Raw genomic sequence first — 24857 nt, 5'->3', positions numbered from 1 at the left:
GTGGTTAGGAAAAGAACGGGTAAAGGACCCGTCACACGCGGGACATGATCCCCGGTCTCCAGGGTGAAAGGCCTGTGTTGTTTGACCCATCCACCACTCAAACCAACCTCCTTACGTGGATTTTCCGCTTTTCAATACTACTCACAACCATAATCGCGCTGTTATCACAAAAGGTGCTTCCCATTGAAAAACATTACCTTAAAATTTGTGCTCACCACCACGAACAAAATGAGAAAATCGTGTCCCTGTACACGAATCAATAGATTAAATAACGTCATCATTTCAGGAACTGCCATGAGACTGGGCTGATCCTTCCCATGAGGTCCCTTGGGCAGCAGGTGCAGCCTCAATACGAATACGTGTTCAGCATTGAGAGTTTATGCCAAACTATTGTATAAAAGTGTTTGTTTCCTCATTAATTAAAAAAAAAAAAAAAAAACTATACACATAGTTATGACCTTGGCTAAATCATTAGTGTCTTCTTGAACATTCTGCATGCATTTCCCACGCAGAAAAATAAAGTTTCTGAATTTGAAATTCCTGCATTCCCCAACAATACTTCCTCACCAGGATGATGTTAAGAGTTACAATGTAATTATGTTGTTCTGTATGTATGCTGAATTCAAAAATGGTTTCTTGCCACTTCAGAAAATGTCATGACTCGTATTTCATGAAGTTTGCATAGACATGACAGGGGCTCGCGTCAGGCTCGTCTAGGGCCAATGGAGAGCAATGATTCAGTTTGATGTCATGCAGGGGTGTGTTGTGGTCTGCTTCTGGGAACTGGATTTGGGAAAGAAGGTTATCTGCTGCTGATAAGGGCCATGTTTAAAAGACTGGGTTTGGATTAGACTAACTTACTTCACACTGCCAACTGGAGGGAGCTGCAACAGAGCCCTTACAGAGGATTTGACAAATCATGCTTTTGCTCATGGTTACCATATCCATTGCTAATATGTTTTTTGCTGTTGGAGTTCTTTGCATGCCCCTAACGGACCAGGGCCCCTACATCGCCCACAGCTGGAGCCAGATGGTCCGGTTCAGGCACCTGTATGCTGCCAGGCCAGGACTGCACCTACTGATCAGTGGAGATGGACAGATCGACGGCTCTGCGCACCAAACTCCATACAGTAAGTCAAGCATTTTAAAACACAGTCTTAACATGCTGCAAACTGTCATGCTTGTTGGTAAATCACACTGATGACTGAGTAGGCTTGGTGGGGTTTTTCACTGTGATGAACATTTGAACTTGCAGGCCTGCTGGAAATCCGTGCAGTGGATCCAGGCTGTGTTGTCATCCGTGGAGTGGCAACCGCACAGTTTCTCTGCATAGAAGCCAATGGAAGACTGTACTCATCGGTAAGGATTTCAAATAACAAAGTCCTTTTTATTTCATTACCTGATGTATATTAATCATAAGAAAATTCAAGCTGCAAAAGTTATTATTCAGCCAAAATGATGAAAAGTCACATGTCAGGGAATTATTTATTACGGTAAGATGAGGTAAAAGATAATTTTGTGTAATTACCACTGCAGAGTGATAATAATTTGGCTAGATAGTAATCAAATTGAAAATATCTGATAGTAAAGTGTACAATCCTAACACAAACACTGTTAGTCAAATTAGAATTGTAGTGGTTTTTTATACAACTTAGTAAAAAATTAGAATAACTTGAGTATGAGCATAATTGAGATTTTACACACGGTTTAAAAACACATTATCTGTAACAACATGAAACTAATTAATTTCTTACACAAATAAATATGATACAATATTGATTGATTATAAAAAATAATTGAATTACTTGATATTTAATAACCGTATTAATGGCTTATCATTCATGTGGATTTGTCATTCCTATTGTCTAAGTTTTATTGAAGTTCAGTTTTATTTCATAGCGTCATTATTTACTCACAATTTTACTTGTTGAATCTCACAATTTTACTTATTGTTACAAACAGTAAAAGTAAAACAATAGTAATCTCCTAGACATATTTCTACAGGCACTAATGACCTGAGGTAACCTGCTGCTTTGTATTATGTTGCTATCAGCTTCCCTGTTCAGAAAACACTGCAAGCCAGTCATTCATTCAGACAGATAGACGACCAGTTCATCAACCTTTGTCCAGTGTGGGGCAGGATAGGATGTGTTTGCAAAGTGAAAAACCTGAATGAAAAGACCCAGCGGCAGCAAGAACAACCTTGGCCTCTGACTGTCTCTCTTTGGTCAAAGTAAACAGCTATCGAAGAACTTGCGTATGAACCATTTACGTATGTTTTCAGATAAAAGGGGCCTTCTATCTAAAAACCACCATTCATGCAATCCTAATGCAAACCCTTGCCATGAAATTCATAGCTGTCTGGATACAAGTGAATAGAATCAGCTTCACTTAAACATAATGGTAATAGTAAGAGTGAAGAAAAATAAATAACTTCCATTGCAAGTGATTTACAGCTTAGTGTAACAGTAACCTTTTAAGAGCAACAGTTTGTAGCTCAGATTATACTCACAAATTATCACAGTTAAAATATAATGCATTATTATTTATTAAACAATCCAGCATTATATTGAGTTGAAATCTCCAACTTGAATTACATTGTGCATATAATGCCTCGGACATTTAAAAGCAGAACTTGTCCTGTGTGGTCATAGGCACTTTTACTAAATGTCATAGGTAAAGGGCCTAGTGAATTAGTAGTTTATTAAAGTGGCTATATCTAACTTTCAGTTTGTGTTGCCCCTTTGGACAAACCTGGTAGTGTTTTTACAACGTTATTTGACATTTAGTTGCAATTAATATTTGGCTCAGACAGAAAATCATTCATTTTCAACAAGAGAATACGTTACAGATGCATCATTACATTAACTTATGGTAACTACTTTGGATGTATTGTGAACTAAACTGGATGTCACTGTCACTGTGTCATGAGCCAAAACATTAAGAACATGTTGCAACCAGAGATGGCAAAAGTACGCACTTCCCATACTCAAGTAGGAGTACAGATACTTCTGTTAAAAAAATGCTCTGGTAAAAGCAGAAGTACTGATTTAACTTCTTTACTCATGTAAAAGTAGCAAAGTACAGGCTTGGAAATTTACTTGAAGTATAAAAGTAAAAGTAGCCTTGCGAATGACATCCATTGTTTATACAAAGTTACCTGGGCCACACAAATGTTACTAGAGTCCAAGCTGAGAAACTTCAGTGGACAAGGAAAAAAGGCTCTTTATATGCCATTGCCATTTTAAATGGATGTCTGCCAATAAGCCTAAAACATCACATATATGATTATTGTGACAGAGACTGGGACTCCAGGACTGAGTAGCAAGATATTAATTCAGTTGGTATTCTGTTAAAGAATTCACAGATCCAGTTTCTCTTTTTTAATCTTCCCCTTAACATCTAAAGGAATCTACATATGTGTGTGTGCTCAAATATGTATGTCTTCTGGAAAGAAATTGAAGGATGAAATATGAATTACTAAACATACATTAATTAAGAAGATCCCCATAATTTTAGATTTGCAACTAACAACCACTAGATGGCAAATTGTAGTGGTGTGTCAAGTGCAACGTATATTCCCATCCAATTAAATGGAATTCGGTATTGACAACGCACAAAATAAAAATAATAGTAACTTGACTGAAATTATTTGAAACCAAAGTAACAAGCCAATTTTGTAAAATGTAAAGAATAGAAATTTGTGTTAAAAATGTAAGGAATAAAAGTAAAAAGTCCACACAAAAATAAATAGTAAAGTAAAAATATCTGAAAAATCTACTTACAGTACAGTACAAATTCTTTGTAATCGTAATGTAATAATAACTTAGATTTATATAGCACATTTCAAGAAACCCAAGGATGCTTTACACAAGTACCAGGGGACAAGGGAACAGAAAATAGTAGGCCAACACAAACACAAACTAAAAGGAATAAAAACGTCTGTGCTAAATGGAAAGGAAAAGTAATTTAATGTTGTCTACTGATGTACAACCACATCGCACATTGTAAAGTTATTTTATTAATAAAATAGACATATTACATGTCTGAGGGCCAATTCAGGTTGGGTTTTAAATCATTTACAATCCTGTAATTGTCTCCTTCTGTTGATAGCCCGAACGAGATTGACTCAGTTTCGCCTGTCATCTTTCACTTTCCTTTTTAGCTTTTAGTTGCTCTTTGTTTAATTTCATTCTTTTCTGTCATGGCCCCAGTTATAGCCCCAGTATCAACCATAACTACAGCAGATCACTTCTAAAATAAAATAAATACATTAAGGCCTATATAAAGAAATCTCCTGCTCCCTTTACCTGGCTGGAAACAATAACACAGGCTTTTCCGGGTTTTATGCCAAAATCTTTCTTCGCTGGAAAGATTGGACAGGGCAGAGGCATTAATAAAAACTCTTTAAAAATAGCGTTCTTTTCACTGTTCGTCTGGTTTGCTGTTACAGGTCATGTATGATCATGAGATAGAAACATTTAAAAATTACCTAGTCGCTTTAAAGGAGAATTTTTTACGTTAATCTTTATTAGGGATGAGCAAGTACAGCATTATCTGTGTCTGTTTACCACATGAATGATCTGTATCTGTACTCAAACTGGGCGGGGCCTAACCCGGAAGTGGACATAATTTAACCCGGAAGTGGGTCGGGTTGTCTTGAAATGGGCGGGGCTTTAACCAGCAATTGATATGGGTTGATCAGAAATTGTTATATTTATTGCTGATTTGAAAACTATTTACATGACAGCATCAAGCTTCAGATCAATGGTGTTGTCATGGTAAGAAACAGACTATATACAGAACAAGTTTTGCAACAATGAATACAACACATGCGGTTGCAATTATGAAGTAAAATGTAATGAACAAGAGTTTTCATACTCAATATAACTTTCTTTTTTTAACTTTTAATTTTTGAACGATCAGTGTGATTTTTTTTGTTTTTGGTTCTTTTTTTTCTTTTTTCATTTCCACACCAGGTATGTGTGAGTGTGTGTGTGTGTGTTTGTGAGTAAGAGAGAGACACAGAGAGAGAGAGAGAAAGAGAGAGAGGGGGACTGTGTTCTACGTATCAAATAGGCCGATGCTGTTTCTCAGATCTGCATTGACTTTAATGAAGCCAGCTGACGGTATGCAGCGTTTCTGAAACCCGACGTTAAAAAAAATCTTTAAAAAGAAAGAACGCTCCTCCAGACCACGGTCTGGACCAAACAGCCAAAATTTGGTCTGACCAAACGAAGTGGTCTCGGTCTGGATCAAACTGAGGTAGTTTCTAGGCTAGCTATCGCCGTGTTGTAAGTGAAGACTAGCTCCTTTTAGGTGTTATGTTACGTATAATTCTTCAATGCGCTTGCATAACTGCAGTGTGAAACCACACTGAAAAACCACTGTGTAATTTATTTAAAGTTCATTTTTATGTTAGCCTAGTCGAAAGTCATGGTTTCTTGGATAAACCTGTTTATTTCCGTGTGTATAAAAGCAGATAACACTCCCCATAGAAAAGATTAAAACAACACTTGTACTTAAATTCTATTTTCATTTTTAACCAGAGGTTTTCATTTCACGTGACATGCGTAACAACGTAACCCCATGACCTCTCGCATTGTTCTGAGTTTTGCTGCTGTTACCTCGCTTCGATGAAGACGTAGTTTGGTTTTTCAAGGAAACTCTTTTGAACAAGGTAAGAAGTCTCTTATTGGGTTGTTTTAATGGTAGCGTTTGTTTTACATGCTGATTTAAAGTTAGTGGGAGGAAGGGCAACTAGTCTACAACTGCTCTTGTATTCGCACGTTAGCTAACAATAGCTAATGTTATCTAAACTAAGTTATTTGCATTCTTATCATATGCACAGAGAGATTCTTTTGTTGCCTCGGTTTAACCCTGGGGGCCCTGAGGCCATTTTTACAGTTTAATTTCCGTCTGGATTTATTTTATAAAAAAGCTTGTAAAACATCAACCCTGTTGTCTACAGTCAAGATATGAACATCATTTTTTTAGGACACTGGTTTATATAATATTTGGGTTGCAGTGAGGTCACTGCATGTTAAAATGGTTGTAGGGCCTTTAAGATAAATAAATAAATAAATAAATAAATGAATCTTCCAGATATGTATTGTATCACAGACATAAGTAAAACCTAAGCCATTTTCCATTCTAAAACACTTGTCATATGTCTTGGGAGTCACACTGTGAGAAATATCATTATAACTTATACAGTTGACAAAATACATGCATTTTTTCCAAAAAAGTCAAGACTTTTTGCTCTCATGACATTTACTTAGCCAATAATAACATAATAATGTCATATTTATTGATATTACATCCACAGCAATGTTAACAAGCAAATATGTGTTCTAATATGCATTATTTGGCCTTCCATAGAGTATATAGGCATTTTAGTCCCCTCTGGCCTTCCATACAAGAGGGGTGCCTTTATCTCCCATATATGGGCATGTACTTCCTGAAACAATAGACATTAGGTGCACCAGTGCGACTTAGAGGAAAAATATTAGTTGCATCTAGAGCCCTGTGAGCTAACAGACACTAACTGGCACCCTAGAGCCCTGTGAGCTAACACTCAAGCCGGAGTAGAATGCAGCACAGGATCGCCTAGCGAGACTGATTGTCCAATTGGCGTAGATTGCAATACAAACTGGGTCACCTCAGTATGCCACAACAGCGTTCAAACACCAAAACGAGGGGGTGCAACTCAGTGGGTCTGCACGAGGCCATCTTGGCCGCGCCAATCCTAGGTGCAAGCCGGTGCCGGCCGAAGATGTGGCACAAATAGCTATCATCTGCTCCGTCGCAGACCATGTGGCAGCACCCTTGACGATGGTGATTGGTTAATAACAAGAAATGCCAATAACCAACCCTACGTCTTCATGTCCCACTCCAGGATTATCTAGCTCTGAATCAATCCCAAACACAGCTTGCACTCCGCTAGTAGACTATTGAAAGGGATCTGTGAGGGAAATGCTACAGAAAAAAAAAAAAGGACCACCTCCTGTACAGGGAGGGGAAGTTTTGCAAAACACAGACCATACTAAGTCCCCCAAACTAGTCATGGGGATAGTACATACCACAGGTCCTCCTCGCTCCTCCTACAAATGGAAAGCAGAGTTGGAATCCATGATACCAAAAAGGCCACCGCGGCGGGGTCTTGGGTGTGTGCGATCGTCTGCTCTTCCCGCAACATGGAATAAACCATTCACAATTGTATCGAAAAAAAACGTCAGTTCTGCTCTTGACTCCTTTTATCTCTCAGATGAACTCGTTAGTAATAAAAAAAATCTTTCCACCTATAATCTAGGTTGAATCTTCGCAGGCAAAACATAATCGTCGTCGTCCTGCGGTTGTAAATTAATCCTTTAAAAATGTCCTGCTACAACAAAACACGTCTTTGAGACTCTGTGATCTAGATTCTGGGCCTGCGTTATTATGGGTCGTGTTGTTTTAGGTCCAATTCCCGTAGAGCTGAGAGCTATCTTTCTGTTTGACTCACGGTTATCACCCTGCTGGCTGTCCCGCTGACAATGATATCCCTATCTTCCTTACTTCCTGAGAAAATCTATGGTGTGGTGTTACTATGTGTTTGAAGAAAAGGGTAAATGTACTGGTAGTCCTATATTACAATGACATGTGTATGAAACAGAAATGCTGCTGGAGATTGTTATGTTGGGCAAAAAAATAAAACTACATGAAATGATGGTGTACTATCTTGCTTTGGCCGTCTGGAACTGAAATGTGGTGCCCAGACTTGTTTGTTGTAGTATGCCCTGCTAGCTAAAACGCCACCGAAATAAACGCTGACTGTAAAACCTTAAATTTAAATAGCCAAAATTCAATAAAATCCTAAGTCCCGCGGCCAATCCCTCTAAACTGCACGTATCAATGGGAAAAAATCCTAAAGTAGGTAGACGGTACTATTTTGTGGAATGCGTTTGGCCTGTAACATGGGCATTTACCGGAACTAAGAGAAAGAAGAGACAATAAATGGACTTTGGGTGGTTTTGATGAGCCATATATGGGACCTAAGTAATCCGAGCGATTAAACGTTGTCGTCGGGGAAATTCCTAGTTTTCGATAATAGAAATTTCAGATGGATAAAAGGGTTATTTGTTGGAAAAAAAAACAAAGGAGGAGCGCACTCAAGCGGGCAGCGGGATTTGTCTCTAGCCTAAAGAACGGTATATTATTCTGTTTCGAAGCTATTAACATAAGTCTCAGTTTTTGTGGAATGAACTTTTGTCATCTGTTTTTCAAAGATAAACGACCCAACAATTGTTTCTGGTATATGCATTTGTCATTTTTTCAACCCCACCCCCAATATTTCTCTTTCGTGCGGGCTTAATAACTCCGTCTGCTTTGGTTTAGTCAATTTCAAGCGAAATAAAATATTCCTTTTGCTTTAGTCGCTCGCTCATAGCCTGCCTTTCCGCAATACCTCCAACTGATACATTTTTTCATACTTGTTCAGCTATTGCATAATCACTTTCTCCAAGGGACGAGACGCCCCTAATCTCCCGCAAAAATACGGCATCCCTCCTCATCGATCCCATAAATCTAATTCACAATCATAAAACTTATTGCTACATAGGTGAGCTTCTCAATACTCATCCTTTATTGCCACTACTTTTTGCTGGCCGGCCTACTAAACACATTTAAACCATGAAGGGGGTCGTCATTTTAGCAAACAATTACAGACAGAATGCGAAAAATCCAACACCAAGAGCCAAGCCACCACAAATAAATCGCACTTAGCGCACAAAACACAAACAAACTTTTTCATAATACAATAGAAAACTCACATCTAGGAGCCTATTTTATGTAAACAAAAAAAAAAGATCTCTATAATCTTTCAGCCAACTATAAAAAGTACCTCTCACGTCTATTGGCACAAAACATCTCGGCGGAAGATGGACTCGTACATAAGTAACAATGACACAACATGATTAATGCCAATAAATACATTTTTCAGGGGGGATTGGGGTATCACAAATAAAAGCAGAAAAAACGACAAAGTAAGGGCAATTCACATCACAAAAAATCATCGCATGAACTATCAATGTCCTAATAGCCGAATCTCCTACCAAGAAGAAAAAACGAAAAGAAGAATCGTACAACCATCTGGAAAAAAACTAGGAAAATACGATTTTCCGGGCCTGACTATAATCTGTCACCTTTTCTACTCCTAAAAAACGCAAGAAAAAAAAAAAGGCAAGCCGGAAAGCAGAACCGATGATTAATTCAACAAATATCTCAAGAGAAATACACGAACTCGCTAGAATTTTTTTCTCTGTTTAAGAATCACCGGAATCACAATTGCCACCAACTTGATCATCTGTTTATGTCCCTTTAAGTACAGGCACGATTCAAGACAAAATACTATTTCGCATTAAAACAAAAAACAAAACTTAAAACGACAGTTGAAATATAATGATCAAAAAAAGAAAAAATCAATTTAGTTTCTGCAGCCAGTAACAAAAGAGATTTTTGATGTTGAACGAGGCTTCTGCAAATAATAACACGTGTTTTTGTTGAGAAGAGAAAAAAAACAAACGAGGAGAAACATACTCAGTTGATGCAAGGCGGACCAAAACAAATAAATCGACAGATATCACATGCGGCTCGGCGTAAAAAAAAAAAAGGGGGGGGGAAAAAAAAAAGAGAAAAGGATCCCATTCACGGGGCAAAAATGCGTGATGTCAGGAGAGAAATCCGGTGGCTGTAGAATAGAACCTGGGAGGAAACCGTATGCCCAGTTCCAGTAAGAGGCACATTTGGATGCTCAGCTGTCCACTAAATTAGCGTTATCGAAAAGGGAAAAGGAGACGGTCTGGGTCCCCACATTTGTTGGAGTAAAAATCGACCATTCTAAAACTAGACAACTAGACGATCCTGAAACAGATGAATTAGAGTGAGCGGACAAGAAAAAGGAAGCTTTTATGGTCTTGAATGGTCAAACAAAATGAAATGGCGTATTAGCCCAGCTAGGTACGAAATATGAAAACGTGCACGAAGAGAAAAGGGAGACAACTATATGGGGAACAATGTCTACAGATACAAAGAGGTTCCGCAAAAGAGAGCACTTTAAAAAAAACAAAAATAGAAGCGTAGCTCCGGGTTATATAAAGTTGAGGTTACCCTTAGAATGTGGAGACACTGAAATTGTGTACAGCTATAAACGTAGTTGGCTGGAGAAGAAAGTAAGAGCATCCCGAGCTCGATGGCCGTACTTCCTGTCTATAGCCTGTCTATTTTTTCAGTTATCATTACTTCCAAGACAGGCTTCTGTTCACAAAGTCCCGTCGTTAGATTTGTACGAAACGGGAGGAGAGAATCCTGGATTCTCTGAGAAAATTTAAATCAAAAAGGGGAGCGCGGTGCCTCAAGAAAAAAAACTTCATGTCTCTTGCCATCACGCATCTCTCATTAACTCGGTGGGGCTCACATAGTAGTCTATGTCTGCGTTGCACGATTCCCTAGAATCCATGTTCCATCACCGCCTCGCTAGCCGTGAGGGAAGAAACCCCAGAACTGAACGCAAAAAGGCATATGATATAGAAATATGGTACACACAGTAAAAAAAAATACACACGACTCTTAATTTAAAAGTCTTTTGGGTTACTTCAGCATAATACCTTTAATAGCCATCTTTTACGTGGAAAAGCCAGTTCCAGAGTGGCTCCCGTTCATAAAAAAGCACCGGAAGACCGAGGTGGCCGAAAAATCATTGTATATTATTTTCGCACACAAACGGGACCGTCTCGTTCAGGGAACCAAACGAGCGAATAGAGGATAAAAAACCGTCAATGTAATATAAAAAGGGGTGACGTGGCCCATCCAGGGACCGTGAAGAAATGAATACAAAAGTCCCCTGGAGAGTCTGAAGTCCCACACTCAGGGTGTTCCCTGTCGCACCATCAGTACTCATCATAACGAAGACCTAATTCGAGGTCCTGTAACAAGTGACCAAACAACACGGAACTACATTTTTAAATAAATTATGTTAGGAAAATTATAGATGAAAGGGGAAAAGGGAAACTTTGGAAAATTATTAAAAAACTTTTGGTAAATTATCAAGGCGTTGACATGGACTGGTAGGCAAACCTATAAAAATAATAAAAGATCAAGGGAATGTCTATTTCATATGTCGTAACTGGTTCCCAAAAAAAGAAAGAAGAATCGTGGTTCGAGCTATTATAGTTGTCCCCTAGGGAAAGTAGGTGGACGACGCGGTCGATTAGAAAGCAAACAATACAAGCTGTCGCTAATAAGACTGGATAATGATGGATTGTCGTATAATAATTAAACTTTGATACAGAGGGTACATGGTAAAACGTTTTGATTAATGATATAAATAATATAATATTAAAATGGTCAAATAATCAATCATCATTATAATACCCTTTAAGGTGTTTTGAGTGATGAAATACAAACGGAGAGAGTCTTATTCGCTAATAGGGCACCAATATTCACTCATGAAACCAAAAGTATAGAGCATAATAAAAAAGTGGAACGAAAAGAATAAGCTTACAATGACTGATATTGGTACCGAATAAAGTTACTATATTTTTTAAGAGGGGCAGAAAACGAATAAAAAGCAAATGGGATCTACAGAGAATGGCCAGGCAACGGAATTGGTAATACTTAAAAAAATGAAAGAAAGATTAGAGGAGGTGCAGTAACAGTAACGAATAGGTGAAAGAAGGCGATACAGAGTTGATGTGTAAGCAGTGTTCAAGGAGGCCAAATGGTGTGGAATGGGTTGGGGGAGTGAGCATGAAACTGCGGGTGAATCGCAACTGGCGTCATCCTGGAGGGCGTGACGCCGGAAGCAAAATAAAACTAAACATACAAACATGGGATAATTTTTGATTAAAAAATAAAAATCCAAAACGCAACGCAGAGAATTTTTATATCGCGACACAATAAAGCAACTGGAATGCTCTCACAACCGTGGATGATGAATATCCCACAATTGTAGCAAGAGCGACGTAGGGATGAAAATGATAAGCATCGTCAAATTTCCGGAAATCTAAGAGATAGTACACCAAATAGATAAAATATGTAGGCAAGAAATGTGAGCAAACACTACACTCTGTCAAAAATTTAAAATCAGTCACGATAGTGCAAAAAAAGTATGTACGAAAATATGCAAGGGCAAAAGGAAGTGTACAATTCTAAATCTTATTCAGAGAAGGCTAAGGGAAGTGTCGAGAAAAGGGCGATTTGAGAAACAACAGGCCAAGAAGTAAAGAGATAGGGGTTCACAAGAAGGGAGCGGTATTGAAATGAAGCGAGGTCGATTTGCATACTGAATGAGAACAACTGCAAGCTGGAAACCAAAAAAACTGACCATCCTGTAGGAATCCCGCAAAACAACACGAACAAGACACGTCACATCTCTTCAATCAAGGAAGCAGACAATAATGGGATGGATATAGAGAAAAAATAGGAGACAAGGAAGATGACGAAACTCATAATCACTGAAAAACCATAAACAAAATTAAATTATTGCGGAAATGTGTGTAAGACAAAAATGATCAACAAATTCTTTAAAAAAAATTTTAGTTTTTGTTGTTGGTGAATTTTATTGGTAGCAGGATAAATTGCTTGTACTAAAAAAAATAAAGAAATGTAAAACATAAATGTAAGTCGGCAGAGTATAATTGTAACTTTGGTAAAAAAAAAAAAAGGGTCAATTAGGAATGCTCAATAGTAGCCTCACAAAAAATGTTCATCAAAAATGCAAACAACACTGATAAGGCTTTGTAATTATAGTATAAGGGCGTATTGTAAGACCATAAAAGATAGCCCACTGTCACATCCTGAAAACAAAAGAGTATACAAAATCAGAGACAGATTTGTGTATGTATGGAAAAAAAAAGCTATTTAGTGGATATCATCACTGCAATTTTTAAAAATATGTAGTTATGCTCAACTTACAAAAAAGATAGCATCATGAACTCTCAAGCATTAATGAGAGCAGTCTTTGGGGGCTCTTTAAGTATGATGGTTGCGAACAGGAAGACAGAAAAAGAGAGAACTGAGGCATGGACCACCACAGAAAAAACAAAGGGGAAAAAGAAAAAAAAAATTGTCTGAAGGGGCTTAACTGCGTCGGAAGAAGTGAATCAGGACTAAATCCATCAACTATCTCTGATGCGTTTGAGAGTACTGAAAAAAATGACGGAAGAACGGAGTTAGAAAAGTGTAGGGTCTAGCAAAGATCTTAAGTTATAAATTTAGAAAAAAGAAGGGGCCTCTTGGCCACTTGAATGAGGATTGAACTATAGCAGTCACAAAAACATAGCAGTCGAGGGGGGAAGCACACATTGATAGAAAACTAAGAATTAAAACACTTGGGAGTTGAACTACTGCATTGGTTGTGTGGGAATGAATGAGGAAAACAAGCGGAACACAGGATCTGCACTAGAAACACTTGACTCAAACACAACTGAACAATGGGAGTAAACTGTGAAAAATCATGAAAGCAGAATACAAAATAGCAAAAAATTGAAATTAAAGCTCTTAAAAGAGACATGCGAAACGGTGTGACTAGTAACATGAATACACAAAACAACATGCTGTGCCGGGCCGAAAAACAAATGAAAAGAAAACATAGAGAAGAAGAACTGAAAGGAAAACAATTTTGGTAGAAAATGAGGAGCAGTAGTGTATAATCGGGATCAACGATGAACAAAAAGAGACTGGGGTGGGTACGAATAAAACTGGCGCAAATCAGAATTATATTAACGAGTTAGAACAAAAAAAAAAAAAAAGTGAATCACTGACAAGGGAAAAGGACAGGGGACCTATCTATGACACAAAGAAAGGGCGGAGAACGCAAAACTGAGGTAGTGGCCGTGAGAACGGTAAGGTGGGGGGAAAGGTCTTGCAAATCAGCACTAGAGTAACGTTTAAGCCCTAAGAAGTGAGGGTAAGATTCTGCTAGGATTAAGCCTAACCATAGTTTCGCAGCTAAGGCGAAAAGAGAGAGGTTCGTGATATCCCGACCTTATTGTCTGGTGTCAAAAAAGTCAGAAGAGAAATGCATCAGAATGAAAAAAAAACAAACAAGCAAAAAAAAAAAAAGAGGGAAAACAAAAAAACAGATTTAGAGCTTCAATTCTGACCCGCAAAGAAAGAAATCGGAGGCCAGCTCCGCAATGCAGGTTCAGTAATCGGAGCAGAATGCGATTGCAAAAATTTTCAGCAACAAGGTACCGGAAACCACCAAATAGAACAATGTGGCTATTTGACAATATTAAAAGGCTATACTGGGGTTAAGGGAAATCATGAAAAAGAAAAAAACAAAAATTTGAAGTCCCCGGGACCTAGTTTTTCTGGTCAATCAAAAAAGAAAGTCTGAAATCCATTACAAGATCAAACTCTAAACATCTATAACATGGACTAAAGTTGGCTCAGAAGGAAGAAAGAAGAAAGAGAAAAAAAAGGGAAACTCAAATCCAGATAATAAAGAATATGTGAAAATACTGGGTATGTTTGAAATGTGTTAAAAGCCAAGGCACAGTGCAGTTATAGTGCGAAAAAAAACACAACGCACAGATCTGGAACTAAAAGTGATATGTCATTTTTTGGAGTTGGGGAAAAGGATTGGGAAACGGGCTGGGTTTGGTGAAAAAAACTTAATACGGGGTTCAACTTACCTATTAGCTGACACCCCCAAATAAAATAAACACTTATTAATTTTCAGCAGTCACCTGACATCGTAAACTGCGCCACTGCGTGAAATATAGTATGGGCTGGGAAGATATACAAGAATGTGTAGATATTTCCGGGGTAAGGATCGTGATGTGGCGGGAGGTGAATAGTGTGGTATAACTACACCCCACCGGTATGAATTACATAAAAATTAAGAATAAATATTATAGACAAAAAAAAACAATGTGTAAATTTACAACATGTTAAGTCATGAAAGATGTTGATACACCCTGTTTTTACACATTTGCTTAATTCCTGAGTGGAAAGAATGGTATCAAATTTGAAAAAAAATTCACAAAACCAAAGCAAAATCGGCACCGAGGTAGGGGTAAAAATATCCTGAAAAACAAAACCATGTCTAAGCACTTAAAGAAAAGCCACTCATGGAAAAAGAACAAACAATGTATTGGCCATAGGTTAACAAAAAAGAACAAAAAAATCATGGTTGATTCCTCAAGAGATATAAACCACAAAATTAGGTCTGTAGTGCTAGAGCAATATATGACAGCACTTTTGTTGGTTCAATAAAATAAAGGGGTAAGCAAGCAAAGATAAACACCCTTAAACTTTAGAAAAAATCGCCCGAGAGGTCCGCAACACACCAAAAAAAAAATGTTTTTAAAATTATCTATTTTGTTGATATAAATCTAATTTAATACATTTTTTGGAAAGCCCATACAGCCAAACACTGGCGTGTTAGAGTACGAAAAAAAGTCCTCAAAGAAACCTCAAAAATCTTTGCTAAGGGACCGGGTCGTGGCGGTAAGAAAACGCAGATCGGCAACACAATACTAAGCCATCTGTTTGTAGATAAAAAAAGTAGAAAATTACAAATAACCACACTAAAGAGAAACGATACGCGGCATAATCTTTTTTTTAATGTGAAGGGTATTAGTTAAATTTTCGGGTTTTATTCCCATTTATTTAGACAAGAGGAACAAAGTAATGGCAAGTGGTGAAAGAAGGGGAAGAAGGGACGAACATGGTACAGCACAGAGGGGGCCACAGGCCGGTAATTCAAACCCAAGGATCCCACGGAAAGAACAAAAAAAGCCTCTGTACAATCCGGGCACAGACTCACTGGAAAAAAAGAGGAAGGCGACTATCTGAGAAAGTACCAGGCTGAAAAAAACTTACCAAAAAGCGCAATTCTATAAAATCAAGGGATTTGTTTTAATTAAGAAAATACACAGAAAACCCATTTAATTTCCACGATCAAAATCCCGCAAAAAGCTTTTAGAAAGTCTGAGCCTTGGGGTAAAGTACTTTTGGTGAAGAATTTGATGTTGTCTTTTTCGTCATTATAAAAACTTCCAGCTTGACAATCCATTAACAAGATTTGGTGATATGAATACAGGTGGAACGGTGGCCGAATTTGCCGGGGGAAGAAAAACACCGGAGAACCAGAAAATGTTAGTAACGAAAAAAAAGAAAAAAGAGAATAAGGTAACTGAAAAAAAAAAATACTGTTATTTAGGTGGATGTAAAAAAGGGTGAGCCCGCAACTTACAGGCTCCAACTATGGATTAACAGAAGAAGGTCAGACCGCTGTAGACTTTCAACAGATCAAAAAGCATCCACAAATAAAACTGTTTTGACATATTGCGTAGATGAGAGGGATGTAAACAAAATTTGAGATAGGCACTAGTAAGGGGGTAACCGTTGCAATCACAAATGATAGAAAAAGATCAAAAACAATGCAAAGGGTCTATAGAAGCGATGGAGTCCAATGCCAAAAAAAAAGGAAAAAAAAAAAACGTTTTCCTAAAGTCTGTGAAAAACTGGTTTCCATGAGAGGATCTAGCTTAGCCAAAAGACCTGACACAATAATTAAAATACAACAAACAACAAAAACAAGAATGTATGTTGAAATACTAAAACCAAACTATCTACTATTATACAAATACAAATGGGAAAAGAGTGCTACAAAGGCAGTTATTGCTACTAACAAGTGGAAAAAAAAAAAGAGAAACATATCACAAGATTTTTACTGGGGGCAACCGTCTAACTGAAAATGTCAAATGATAACTCTGACATATGATAGCGTGTGACCATGATAAAAAAATAGCACACTGCATGACCGCAAATAAAAAAGTTTGAGATACTACGTGAAAAGGACACGGCTACTACTACTACTGAAAAACTAACTGACTAGGGGAGCTCCACTGAAGGGAAAGGGACAAAAGGACTGGTAGTGGGGGAGATAAAAAAAAGACAACTTAAAATGACTAAATTATCGACAAGGGAAGCGGAATGGCACAAAGGAAAAAGCAAAACAAGAGGTTGCAACACTCAAATCATATGTCAGGTAAGAGAGGCTAGGATGCTAACAGACAAGTCGGTTTCTGGGGGGGGAAGAACATCATTTGTAACAAGCTCGATCTGTTTTTGAATGAATAAAATATAAGACCAGGGAGGAAGGGGAAAAACCTGGAACTCAGATTCATCTGGGCTTCTGAAAAAATAAGAAAAAATTCTGGCGCTAACATGTACCAGCTGGGAATAAGAACCACTCACGACTCATAAATCTAAAAAGTGGGCTAATCTCACTAAAAACTAATGCATATAACCACACCGGGGGGGGGGAAAAAACAAATCAGTAGAACAAATAAGTTAAATGGGAATGAATAATAATCATAAGCAATGATAATAATAATGACAAATTCGTCTTCTGGTGAAATGCTGATGGACCTGCATTCATTCGTTTATAGGCATTAGCTTAATAGTATTGGTAGCATCATCCTTCCAACAAGGTCCCACGGCAGTTTGTGAAATGGTATAGTTTATTTTGATTTCTTGATTTCGTCAACCGTAACAACATTTTCTTGTTTATGGGTATTTAATGGGTATGGTGAAACAACAAAAAAAAGAAAAAAAACAAAAACACACATAGAACACAACGAAAACTAACGGCCTAAAAGTGAAAACAAACAACACGAAGAAAAAAAGAGAAACGTATCGGCGGAATGCTCAAAAAGAAATGAAAGGAAGTGAACAGAAGCAACAAAAAGACAAAGAAGAAAAAATGAAGACCCAATTATAAAGCCAACTGGTTGGACGATAAAAAAAAAGAGAAAAAATCACAACAATTAATAGAATCCACACGCCGGCACAGTGACGGAAGAGCCATGCCACAAAACCCGGGGGAGAAAACGGGCTCGGTGGATGACAAACAACAGTACAGGTGGTGGGGTATTACCGACAAGAACGGGTAACAAAAGAGGGACCCCGATTAACGCCAGAAATCGGGAGAAGCTTAATCACCCGAGAAATCTGCAATCAGGGATGAAAGAGCCGTAAATACTTTGTTTTAAGACCCAGGAAATACCACCACTCAAAACAAACGCAACACATCCTTACGTGGACTTTTCGACGGCTTTATGCAATAGGCTACTACACCAAGCAACCATAATCAAGCAACAAAAAGAGTTAAAAAAGCTGAAAATTATCCAAAAAGGGGCTTGAAGTCCCATTGTGCAAAAAGAAAAACGCATATTACGCATATAAAAAAGATGGTGTGCTACAAACGCACACAAAACAAAAAAAAAGAAAAAAAAAAAAAAAAAGAAAAAAAAAATGAACAAAAATGAGAAAAAAAATCGGTGTCCCTGAATAAAAGGCACAGAATCGATAGATGAAATCAACGATCACATTCATTTCGGAACTAAAGAAAAACGTAAGAAAAAGCCATGGACTGGTCGGATCCTTCCGCCTGAGTTCCGCATTGGGCAGCAGGTGGCAGAACCCCAATCATCCATACAAAATAGCGTGTTCAGAAAAGCATTGGGAAAGGTTTAATAAAAAAAATAAGCAGGGGGGGGAGGCCCAAACTCATTTTATAAAAAAAACATAAGGATAAATATGTTTCGCAAATCATGGAATTAAAAAACTAAACAAAAACTATATCCCATATTTATGACCTGGGCAATAAATACCTATGTCTTCTAAATGACCATAAAGAAAGGAGAAAAATCAGGCTGCATTAAAAAATTAAAAAAAAAACCCACATCAGAGAAAAATAGAAAGTTAATCGTGAACTTGAAATTCCAATAGGGCATATCCCAACAAACATAAGCCTAAAAAAAAAAAGGAAAAAGTCCAAGCTCACAGTGGACAAATGAGTGTTTCCAAGGACAGAAATTAGGCAGATGTACATTATGAGGGTATTGCTTGGTACTGAAAATATATAAAAGGGGCTGAATTACAAAAATGGTTTCAAAAAAATTAAGACCGCCTTCAAAGAAAGTGAAAATACAATTATCATCGTATAAATTCCTAGAGATTGGCAATAGGGAAACAAAACAGTGGCTCAGGCGGGTCAGGCTCGTCTCATGGCAAACGAATGGTAGACAGTGCAAAATATTCAGAGGAAAAAAGTTAATATGCATGGGCAGGGGATGAGTGTTGAATGAAGAGCAAATGCAACTATCTGATGACTACAGAAAGGATTTGGAGAAAGAAGTTAATCTGCTGCTGATAAGGGCCAGGTTTAAAAGACTGGGTTTGGATAGACTACTTACTTCACACTGCCAACTGGAGGGAGCTGCAACAGAGCCCTTACAGAGGATTTGACAAATCATGCTTTTGCTCATGGTTACCATATCCATTGCTAATATGTTTTTTGCTGTTGAGTTCTTGCATGCCCCTAACGGACCAGGGCCCCTACATCGCCCACAGCTGGAGCCATGGTCCGTTCAGGCACCTGTATGCTGCCAGGCCAGACTGCACCTACTGATCAGTGAGATGGACAGATCGACGCTCTGCGCACCAACTCCATACAGTAATTCAAGCATTTTAAAAACACGTCTTAACATGCTGCAAACTGTCATGCTTGTTGGTAAATCACACTGATGACTGAGTAGGCTTGGTGGGGTTTTTCACTGTGATGACCATTTGAACTTGCAGGCCTGCTGGAAACGCGTGCAGTGGATCCAGGCTGTGTTGTCATCCGTGAGTGGCAACCGCCAGTTTCTCTGTCATGAAGCCAATGAAGACTGTACTCATCGGTAAGGATTTCAATAACAAAGTCCTTTTTATTTATTACCTGATGTATATTAATCATAAGAAAATTCAAGCTGCAAAAGTTATTATTCAGCCAAAATGATGAAGTCACATGTCAGGGAATTATTTATTACGGTAAGATGAGGTAAAAGATATTTTGTGTAATTACCACTGCAGAGTGATAATAATTTGGCTAGATAGTAATCAAATTGAAAATATCTGATAGAAGTGTACAATCCTAACCAACACTGTTAGTCAATTAAATTGTAGGGTTTTTTATACAACTTAGTAAAAAATTAGAATACTTGAGTATGAGCATAATTGAGATTTTACCACGGTTTAAAAACACATTATCTGTAACAACATGAAACTAATTAATTTCTTCACAAATAAATATGATACAATATTGATTGATTATAAAAAATAATTGAATTACTTGATATTAATACCGTATTAATGGCTTATCATTCATGTGGATTTGTCATTCCTATTGTCTAGTTTTATTGAAGTTCATTTTATTTCATAGCGTCATTATTACTCACAATTTACTTGTGAATCTCACATTTTACTTATTGTTACAAACAGTAAAAGTAAACAATGTAATCTCCTAGACAATTTCTACAGGCACTAATGACCTGAGTAACCTGCTGCTTTGTATTATGTTGCTATCAGCTTCCCTGTTCAGAAAACACTGCAACCAGTCATTCATTCAGACAGATAGACGACCAGTTCATCAACCTTTGTCCAGTGTGGGGCAGGATAGGATGTGTTTGACAAGTAAAAACCTGAATGAAAAGACCCAGCGCAGCAAGAACACCTTGGCCCTGACTGTCTCTCTTTGGTCAAATAAACTATCGAAGAACTTGCGTATAACCATTTACGTATGTTTTCGATAAAGGGGCCTTCTATCTAAAAACCACCATTCATGCAATCCTAATGCAAACCCTGCATGACATTCATAGCTGTCTGGATACAAGTGAATGAATCAGCTTCACTTAAACTAATGGTATAGTAAGAGTGAGAAAAATATAACTTCCATTGCAAGTGATTTACAGCTTAGTGTAACAGTAACCTTTTAAGAGCAACAGTTTGTAGCTCAGATTATACTCACAAATTATCACAGTTAAATATAATGCATTATTATTTATTAAACAATCCAGCATTATATTGAGTTGAAATCTCCAACTTGAATTACATTGTGCATATAATGCCTCGGACATTTAAAAGCAGAACTTGTCCTGTGGGTCATAGGCACTTTTACTAAATGTCATAGGTAAGGGCCTAGTGAATTAGTAGTTTATTAAAGTGGCTATATCTAACTTTCAGTTTGTGTTGCCCCTTTGGACAAACCTGTTGTTTTTACAGCTTATTTGACATTTAGTTGCAATTATATTTGGCTCAGACAGAAATCATTCATTTTCAACAAAGAATACGTTACAGATGCATCATTACATTACTTATGGTAACTCTTTGGATGTATTGTGAACTAAACTGATGTCACTGTCCACTGTGTCATAGCCAAACATTAAGAACATGTTGCAACCAGAGATGGCAAAAGTACGCACTTCCCATACTCAAGTAGGAGTACAGATACTTCTGTTAAAAAAATGCTCTGGTAAAAGCAGAAGTACTGATTTAACTTCTTTACTCATGTAAAAGTAGCAAAGTACAGCTTGGAAATTTACTTGAAGTATAAAGTAAAAGTAGCCTTGCGAATGACATCATGTTTATACAAGTTACCTGGGCCACACAAATGTTACTAGAGTCCACTGAGAAACTTCAGTGGACAAGGAAAAAAGGCTCTTTATATGCCTTGCCATTTTAAATGGATGTCTGCCATAAGCCTAAAACATCACTATGGATTATTGTGACAGAGACTGGGACTCCAGGACTGAGTAGCAAGATATAATTCAGTTGGTATTCTGTTAAAGAATTCACAGATCCAGTTTCTCTTTTTAATCTTCCCCTTAACATCTAGGAATCTACATATGTGTGTGTGCTCAATATGTATGTCTTCTGGAAAGAAATTAAGGATGAAATATGAATTACTAAACATACATTAATTAAGAAGATCCCCTAATTTTAGATTTGCAACTAACAACCACTAGATGGCAAATTGTAGTGGTTGTTCAAGCAACGTATATTCCCATCAAATTAAATGGAATTCGGTATTGACAACGCACAAAATAAAAATAATAGTAACTTGACTGAAATTATTTGAAACCAAAGTACAAGCAATTTTGTAAAATGTAAAGAATAGAAATTTGTGTTAAAAATGTAAGGAATAAAAGTAAAAAGTCCACACAAAAATAAATAGTAAAGTAAAATATCTGAAAAATCTACTTACAGTACAGTACAAATTCTTTGTAATCGTAATGTAATAATATTAGATTTATATGCATTTCAAGAAACCCAAGGATGCTTTACACAAGTACCAGGGGACAAGGGAACAGAAATAGTACCAACACAACACAAACTAAAAGAATAAAAACGTCTGTGCTAATGGAAAGGAAAAGTAATTTAATGTTGTCTACTGATGTACAACCACATCGCACATTGTAAAGTTATTTTATTAATAAAATAGACTATTACATGTCTGAGGGCCAATTCAGGTTGGGTTTTAAATCATTTACAATCCTGTAATTGTCTCCTTCTGTTGATAGCCAACGAGATTGACTCAGTTTCGCCTGTCATCTTCACTTTCCTTTTTAGCTTTTAGTTGCTCTTTGTTAATTTCATTCTTTTCTGTCATGGCCCCAGTTATAGCCCCAGTATCAACCATAACTACAAGAATCACTTCAAAATAAAATAAATACATTAAGGCCTATATAAAGAAATCTCCTGCTCCCTTTACCTGGCTGGAACAATAACACAGGCTTTTCCGGGTTTTATGCCAAAATCTTTCTTCGCTGGAAAGATTGGACAGGGCAGAGGCATTAATAAAAACCTCTTAAAATAGCGTTCTTTTCACTGTTCGTCTGGTTTGCTGTTACAGGCATGTATATCATGAGATAGAAACATTTAAAAATTACCTAGTCGCTTTAAGGAGAATTTTTTACGTTAATCTTTATTAGGGATGAGCAAGTCCACATTATCTGTGTCTGTTTACCACATGAATGATCTGTATCTGTACTCAACTGGGCGGGGCCTAACCCGAAGTGGACATAATTTAACCCGGAAGTGGTCGGGTTGTCTTGAAATGGGCGGGGCTTTAACCAGCAATTGATATGGGTTATCAGAAATTGTTATATTTATTGCTGATTTGAAAACTATTTACATGACAGCATCAAGCTTCAGATCAATGGTGTTGTCATGGTAAGAAACAGACTATATACAGACAAGTTTTGCAACAATGAATACACACATGCGTTGTGCAATTATGAGTAAAATGTAATGAACAAGAGTTTTCATACTCAATTAACTTTCTTTTTTAACTTTTAATTTTTGAGACTCAGTGTGATTTTTTTTGTTTTTGGTTCTTTTTTTTCTTTTTTCATTTCCACACCAGGTATGTGTATGTGTGTGTGTGGTTTGTGAGTAAGAGAGAGACACAAAGGAGAGAGGAGAAAGAGAGAGAGGGGGACTGTTTTCTACGTATCAAATAGGCCGATGCTGTTTCTCAGATCGCATTGACTTTAATAAGCCAGCTGACGGTATGCAGCGTTTCTGAAACCGACGTTAAAAAAATCTTTAAAAAGAAGAACGCTCCTCCAGACCACGGTCTGGACCAAACAGCCAAAATTTGGTCTGACCAAACAGTGGTCTCGGTCTGGATCAAACTGAGGTAGTTTCTAGGCTAGCTCGCGCGTGTTGTAAGTGAAGACTAGCTCCTTTTAGGTGTTATGTTACGTATAATTCTTCAATGCGCTTGCATAACTGCAGTGTGAACCACACGAAAAACCACTGTGTAATTTATTAAAGTCATTTTTTATGTTAGCCTAGTCGAAAGTCATGGTTTCTTGGTAAACCTGTTTATTTCCGTGTGTATAAAAGCAGATAACCCTCCCCTAGAAAAGATTAAAACAACACTTGTCTTAAATTCTATTTTCATTTTAACCAGAGGTTTTCATTTCACGTGACATGCGTAACTAACCCCATGACCTCTCGCATTGTTCTGAGTTTTGCTGCTGTTACCTCGCTTCGATGAAGACGTAGTTTGGTTTTTCAAGGAAACTCTTTTGAACAAGGTAAGAAGTCTCTTATTGGGTTGTTTAATGGTACGTTTGTTTTACATGCTGATTTAAAGTTAGTGGGAGAAGGGCAACTAGTCTACAACTGCTCTTGTATCGCACGTTAGCTAACAATAGCTAATGTTATCTAAACTAAGTTATTTGCATTCTATCATATGCACAGAGAGATTCTTTTGTTGCCTCGGTTTAACCCTGGGGGCCCTGAGGCCATTTTTACAGTTTAATTTCCGTCTGGATTTATTTATAAAAAGCTTGTAAACTCAACCCTGTTGTCTACAGTCAAGATATGAACATCATTTTTTTAGGACAACTGGGTTATTAGAATATTTGGGTTGCAGTGAGGTCACTTGCATGTAAAATGGTTGTAGGGCCTTTAAGATAAATAATAAATAAATAAATAATGAATCTTCCAGATATGTATTGATATCACAGACATATATAAAACCTAAGCCATTTTCCATTCTAAAACACTTGTCATATGTCTTGGGAGTCACACTGTGAGAAATAATCATTATAACTTATACAGTTGACAAAATACATGCATTTTTTCCAAAAAAGATCGATTTTGCTCTCATGACATTTACTTATGCCAATATAACATAATAATGTCATATTTATTGATATTACATCCACAGCAATGTTATACAAGCAAATAGTGTGTCTAAATATGCATTATTTTGCCTTCCATAGAGTATATAGGCATTTTAGTCCCCTCTGGCCTTCCATACAAGAGGGGTGCCTTTATCTCCCATATATGGGCATGTACTTCCTGAAACAATAGACATTAGGTGCACCAGTGCGACTTAGAGGAAAAATATTAGTTGCATCTAGAGCCCTGTGAGCTAACAGACACTAACTGGCACCCTAGAGCCCTGTGAGCTAACAGACACTAACTGGCACCCTAGAGCCCTGTGAGCTAACAGACACTAACGAGCA

At 37.4% G+C, this 24857-nt stretch overlaps 1 protein-coding gene and 1 long non-coding RNA gene across 2 annotated transcripts in view; both read left to right on the top strand.

Annotated features, from left to right (window-relative positions):
- The first annotated feature begins 818 nt into the window (after positions 1-818).
- The window catches only part of fgf19 (fibroblast growth factor 19), a 27592-nt gene continuing 3553 nt past the window's right edge, over positions 819-24857 (top strand). The window contains exons 1-2 of the mRNA XM_032538095.1: positions 819-1130; positions 1256-1359. Of these exons, the coding sequence (XP_032393986.1) occupies positions 920-1130; positions 1256-1359 (315 nt within the window). The 5' untranslated portion in view covers positions 819-919. The remainder of the gene's footprint in view (positions 1131-1255; positions 1360-24857) is intronic.
- LOC116703391 (uncharacterized) lies at positions 5264-23619 on the top strand. Its single transcript, XR_004335422.1, has 3 exons — positions 5264-5298; positions 16264-16269; positions 23554-23619. It is a non-coding gene; the product is annotated as an uncharacterized LOC116703391 (long non-coding RNA).

This window comes from Etheostoma spectabile, chromosome 15 (genome assembly GCF_008692095.1).
Source record: "Etheostoma spectabile isolate EspeVRDwgs_2016 chromosome 15, UIUC_Espe_1.0, whole genome shotgun sequence".
In the NCBI taxonomy this organism is placed as follows: domain Eukaryota; kingdom Metazoa; phylum Chordata; class Actinopteri; order Perciformes; family Percidae; genus Etheostoma; species Etheostoma spectabile.
Note: the sequence above shows the minus strand (reverse complement) of the source record. Positions and strands in the feature narration are given on the sequence as shown.